At 58.8% G+C, this 5,711-nt stretch overlaps 1 protein-coding gene across 3 annotated transcripts; it reads right to left on the bottom strand.

Annotated features, from left to right (window-relative positions):
- Positions 1-489: 489 nt before the first annotated feature.
- Positions 490-5,629, bottom strand: GARIN5A (golgi associated RAB2 interactor 5A). Of its 3 annotated transcripts, none has more exons than XM_060651820.3 (5): positions 5,461-5,629; positions 5,155-5,354; positions 4,652-4,782; positions 1,255-1,528; positions 490-660 (listed from the first exon to the last, which is right to left on the bottom strand). In XM_060651820.3, the coding sequence occupies exons 1-5, from the start codon at positions 5,531-5,533 to the stop codon at positions 604-606; spliced, it is 735 nt and encodes a 244-aa protein (XP_060507803.3). In that variant the 5' UTR covers positions 5,534-5,629; the 3' UTR covers positions 490-603. The 3 variants fall into 3 exon arrangements, with proteins under 3 accessions (XP_060507803.3, XP_060507805.3, XP_060507804.3); XM_060651822.3 differs by having other exon boundaries at positions 5,155-5,255; positions 5,461-5,628; XM_060651821.3 differs by having other exon boundaries at positions 5,155-5,273; positions 5,461-5,627.
- Positions 5,630-5,711: the final 82 nt, after the last annotated feature.

Genomic DNA, 5,711 nt, shown 5'->3' with positions numbered 1-5,711 from the left:
CCTGCACGTGTCTGTCCTTGAATCCGTAGCCCTGCCTCCCTCTTCCTGTAGGGGGTGAGTCGCCTGGGGGTGGGTGACCGGGACACCAGGTTGGAATGGCAACCGTGATGAGGCATCCCTGAGGCTGCCATCTTGGAACGGCTTCTTCAGGGCCGCCAGCATGTTGCTATGGCAATTACAAGTCACAGGTGGATCAAGACCCCCGTGGAGGCACCCCCCTCGGACTAGCTGCTGGGGAGGGGGAGTGGGGAGGCAGGCTGGCCCTGCAGTGGCAGCTACAGTGAGTTAAAGAGGAGCCAAAGGCCAGATGGGGAAGGCTACTCTGGCGAGGTAGCCATGACGGACGGAATGGTGGGCACTAGGTCTCGAGGTGGCCCCAGGAGCCACACGCCGGGCCGAGCACCGGGCTGAGGCAGCCATACTGGCAAAGCTACTCTGTAAGGCAGCCATGTTGGATCGGTGACGATGGCAAAACTGCTCAGGACCTGGTTGTTGGTTCTTAAGTGGCCGATCTTTATTAACTTTAATAATTCATCTTTCTGGCCCCGACGTAGGGTACTTTGATCTCTGGTCCTTTGGTGACCTCAAAGCCTAGTGGAGGAATCAGAGTCCCCAGAGTTCAGAGGTCTGTGGGTCAAGTCTGGCTTCCATGGCTTGAAGCTGGGTATGAGAGAGAGAGAGTGTCTCAGAGGCCTTGACCTGCAGATGTACCGGCAGTTTGGGGTGGGTGGGTGGGGGGCTCGGTGCTTATCTGGAAGGTGGGGGGAGTGGGGTGTCTCCAGAGGAAGAGGCCCCACGGGTTTCAATGCCCCCTTCTTCAAGGACGGGGGCCCTTCCCCTCCCCCTGGCCTTACAGGGAACTGGGCACCCAGTCTGGCCCACCCCAGCCCTTCAGGGCCCAGGTGTTCCGTCCCATATTCCACCGCAGCAGGTCAAGGGGAGAGAGGCTGGGGGCTGGGGTGCCCGATTAGGAAACTATGTGGCCAAGGGGCTCGTGGACCCAAGGCCCTGCAGACCCTGCCCTGCCTTGAGAACCTGCGGTCTTGGCACCCAGATTTCATACCCTTTCAGGACTCAGGAGTCTGGGCCTTCCTGCCACTCTCAACACAGGCATCCAGGCCCCCAGGTCCCCCCTCACACTCAGGAGCCTAGGTCCCCAGCCTGTCCCTCAGACTAGTCCAAATTCCCGGCTGCCTCCTCCTCCGACCCGAAACCCAGCCCCAGTCCCGCCCACCCCCTGCCCCTCCCCCGCACCGCCTCCCGCTCGGTCAGCTCGTCCTCGTCGTCGTCGTCCTCCTCCTCGCCTTCCTCTAGCGTCGGGTACTCCTGCGTGAAGGGCACGGCTCCCTGGGCCGAATGGAAGCGCAGGCGGTAGAGCAGCCGCACCCACTGGCCGAACTCGCGGTCTCGGGTCTCGGGTGGGGCCCGCAGCTGCAGGTAGAAGGCGCGACCTGTGCGGAACTTGACCTTGAGTTGCCAGCGGCTTTCGTCGTGGACGAAGAGCTGGACGAACTGCAGGGGGAACAGCCTGGGAGGGCGGAAGGGGCGACCTCAGGTGCCGACCCTCCCCGGCTCCACAGCCTTGCGGTCCCGGGCGCCTACAGGGTCGGGGCCGCCCACCCCAGCGCCCCTCTCCCCGCCCAGAAAGAGGCCTTTTTCACTTTCTCTGCCTTTCGACTTTTATCCACCCCCAAAGCACCTTTGTGTCTCCCGCTGGCCCTTCTAACAGACAGCTGCCTTCTTGAAACTCCCCGTTGGATGTGAGAATGACAACGGACACATAACAGGTCCATCAACCACATTCCGGACCTTCTCCCCAGCCCCAACCTGCTCCCCTTCTCTTCCCCACCTTAACTACATCCTCCCACTTGCTCAGTCAGAAATCATGGAGTTGCCCCTCGCCCAACTTTCGCTCTCACATCCTCATCCAATCCTGCCACCAAATCCTGGCGGCTCCACCGTTCAAATGTATCCCCGAACCCACCACTTGTAACTCCTTCCGCGACCAGCGGGCCCCGTCACCCGGTTCTCCCGCCTGGGCCGCGGGCTCAGCCTTCGCCGCGCTCTGTTCCCACGCGGCCGCCAGAGGGCGCCCATCAGCACCTGAGCGTCACGTCCCTCCCGTGGCTCGGTGAAAAGGCCAAGTCCTCACCTTGACCACCAGACCCCGCAGGATCTGTCGCCTCTGTTCCCTCTCTGCTCACTCCCCTCGCTCACTCAGCCCCAGCAACAGCCCTGCTCCTACCTCCCCCTGCCACCCCGTTGGCTTGGCCCCTTAATCTCGCTCGTGTCTTTCTCAAAAGCATCTTCTCAGGGAGAAGATCTGTTTACAACCTGAGGCTTGTGTGCGGCCGTGTCCGCCCTTGCAGACCTCCCTATCCTCTACCCCCTCTGATACGTCTGCACAGACCTCACCCCACTGATTCTGTCTGCCTTCCCGGTAGGAGGTGAGCTTGAAGGCAGAGACGTTGGTTCCATTTTGTTCACAGCTGCTCCCCATCCCCCCCACCCCCTGCCCCCGCCCTTCCTCCAGCTCACATCCGTGGTAGGTGCTCAATGGATGCTTGTCGAGAAGGTGGATAATTTGGCCCAGGTCACACCGCGGGGATTTGAACCCAAGTCTTCTCTGTGTTCTTAACCACCACACTGGGTAGCCACACCCCCCACTCTGGCCCGGCAATGCTACCTCTAGGAACCTATCTTACAGACACCCTCACAACCGTGCGCCTGGATGCCCTCTGCGGACCACACTGGCCGTAACCCCCAGACACCAGCCGCAACATCAGTGTCCCTCAGTAGGCGGCTCGATCTGTTACTACATTCCCCAAGTGGAAGAATAACAGTTTATGTTTACAAGGTGCTCACCCTGGGCCAGGGGCTGTCCCAAGCACTTCATGGCCCTTTACTCAGCGTATCCCCTGACAGCCCTGCAAGGTGGGCTCTCCTCTTATCCCCATGTTCCAGATGGGGAAACCGAGGCACAGACAAGTAGGGCACTTGGCCAGAGCCAGTGGCGAAGAGGTGAAGCCAGGATATGAGCCCAGGGAGGCAGGCATTCATTCGAGGACATTCCCTGCCATACGGTAACAGCACTAGATGCAAGTGGGGTGTAAGGGGGCAGAGTATTTACTCGTGTGTGTCCAGAAAAGGGCCTGCTGGTTGCGCTTCCGTTGACATGAAATGAATATTGATACGGGGCTGGTGGGGGAGGGCGCAGCGTGCAAAAGCGGCATGTGGCACGCACCTGCGGGTTTTTAAAGGGGGGGTGAGCACCGAGGGGTGCTTGTCGAGACTGGCCCACGACAGGTTAGAAGTGAGGGACTAGGGGCTGACTGAGCCTCGATGCTTCATTCTCAGAGCAAGCTCGGTGTTTTTATCCTGATGGTGTGTTTATTTGGGGGGGGGTGTTGAAGGAGATGATGGGGGTCCAAGCACCCCTCGGCACCATCCTAAGTTCCCCCCACTGTGGGTCATGCCTCAGGGAGCAGTGAGGTTAACTGGTGGGATGCACAGCACTGAGAAGGAGCAAGAATATGCCCCGTGCTCCGTAAGGCATCAGCATGCTTCTTTGTGAAGTGTTCTCAGCTTCTCCGGGGTGGGGGTGGGGGGGATAAATAAAGGCTGCAGGGAGCCTCCATTTAGTGTAGGTCAGAATCTGATTCTACCACCAAGTGGGCTGCAGATTTCTTTTTAGATATCAGAATTGTAGATAAAGGACTGTGGACCCGTGTGTGTGTGTGTGTCCCCTTTCTCTCTCCCTTCCTTCCCTCCCTCCCTTTCTTTTGTTAACTGTTGAGATGTGGTCAAAAAAGTGAAAGCCATCGGCACATTGTTTCTGTAAATATACTACATGTATGGAAGAGTTTTGTTATTTGCAGCCGGAGTTGGAGGCAGGAGCCGAGGATAGGAGAAAGGTGTTATTTTGTGCTGTGTATGTTCTGTACTTTGGAGTGTGTTTGCGTTACTTTTTCAATGAAAAAAGAAAGACCTGAAGGGGTGGTGCTTAGTGTGGCACTGGAGCCCAAGAATCATGAGGTCAGTGGGGCACTCGGGTGGCTCCGTCGGTTAAGTGTCCGACTCTTGATTTTGGCTCAGGTCATGATCTCACGACTTGTGAGATCGAGCTCCATGTCAGGCCTGCTTGGGATTCTCTCCTCTCTCTTTGCCCCTCCCCTGCTTGTTCTCTCTCTCTCAGAATAAAGAAACATGAAAAGAAAAAGAATGAGGTCGGTAGTGATGAGGAGGCCAGAGATTCCAATCCCAACCAACCCCTGACCCACTGTGGGTCTCTGAGCCTCAAAGGATGGGGCTAAGGGGCCCCATCATATTAAGATTAGGCCAGAGATGAGATTATGTGCATGGCCTAGGGGGCACCTGGCATGCGGCAGGCACAACATAAACGGTTATTCTTCTGATCCTTGCCAGCGTGGGGCTGAGGGCTGTCCCTCTCATGTCCCTCTATCTCTGATTTCCGGTCCCTGTGTATCACCCTGCCCTTGTTCTCCTGAGTGTATGGCCACCCACAGAGGACTGGCAGCCATCCAAGACGCCTCGCCCTGGGAGTCATCTGTGTGACAGGAGGTGCTGCAGGGGGCCCAGGATGCCCAGAGCTGGGGAAGGCGGAAGTCCAGGCTGGGATGGGGACAGTCACCCAAAGAGCTGCAGGCGTCCGTTATCCTTGGCAGGGCCGGCCAGCAGCAACAGGTCTGGGAGTTCCAGGGCTGGACTGGAGGCTGCCACCCCCATGGTGACCTTGTTGGCGACTTCTCCTAACCGGGTCACCTGGGGCCAGGGGTTAGAGGTTAGAAGCCAGATAGACGGAAGGTAGGATTGGTGGGGTTAAGGGTCATGAACCAAGTCTATTAAACACCAAGTCCGGGGTCAGATATCCCGGGGTCAGAGGTCAAGAGTCATCCGGGTGTTAAGTCAGGGAAACTGAACCAAGGGAATCAGAGGCCAGGGTTCATAAAGAAGCTAAAGGTCTAGAGGTCTGGGGGGTGGGGTTCCAGGAGATAATTTCTGGAATTATCTCCGGAATTCCAGGAGATAAATGTTATGGGAGCGTGGTCGGAAGTAGGCAGAGCAGGGGCTCCTGAAGTCAGGAGGTCAGGCCTCAAGCCCAGGCTCGGTGTCAGGGGTTCTGGGGCTCCACACCTGCACAAAGTTGCTCTCAAAGATGGGGAAGTCTCGCAGCTGATCGAACTCGCCGCTCAGGAGGTGGCGCTGCAGCCGTCCGGGCCGGCCCGTGGGAAAGGCTGGAACCAGGGGGCATTCTAGATGGGCGAAGTTCGGGGGTCTAGTCCAGGAGGCTGGGCCTGGGTCCCCCATCTGGTAGGGCCCAGGGAAGCCGCGCTCTGAGGGTAGGGGAATCGGGGCTATCAGTCTGCGCGTCGCCGGCCCCCTCCCTCACGGGGTTCCCTCACCTGGTCCAACCCTGCCAGGCCCGGCTCCGCCTCTCACCTGTCATCCCACCTGCTCCACCCGGGGCCGGGTTAGTCTCGTGCCCCCTCATCATCGCAACGCCCCGCCCCATGAGGAGAGCGAAGGCAGGTGCCTGCGGAGAAAACGGACGGGTGGGGCCGCGGACTCTATCACGTCACAACGCGGCGGACCCTGTTTGAACTCACCAAAGAGACGCCCGTTTGTGACGTCATACTAGGGGGGCGGTGCCTAGAGACCGGGGAGGTGCCTAGATCTGGGCGTGGCGGCGG

The sequence above is a fragment of the Panthera onca genome, chromosome E2 (genome assembly GCF_046562875.1).
Source record: "Panthera onca isolate mPanOnc1 chromosome E2, mPanOnc1 haplotype 2, whole genome shotgun sequence".
Classification (NCBI taxonomy): domain Eukaryota; kingdom Metazoa; phylum Chordata; class Mammalia; order Carnivora; family Felidae; genus Panthera; species Panthera onca.
This window is presented reverse-complemented; position numbering and strand designations above follow the sequence as displayed.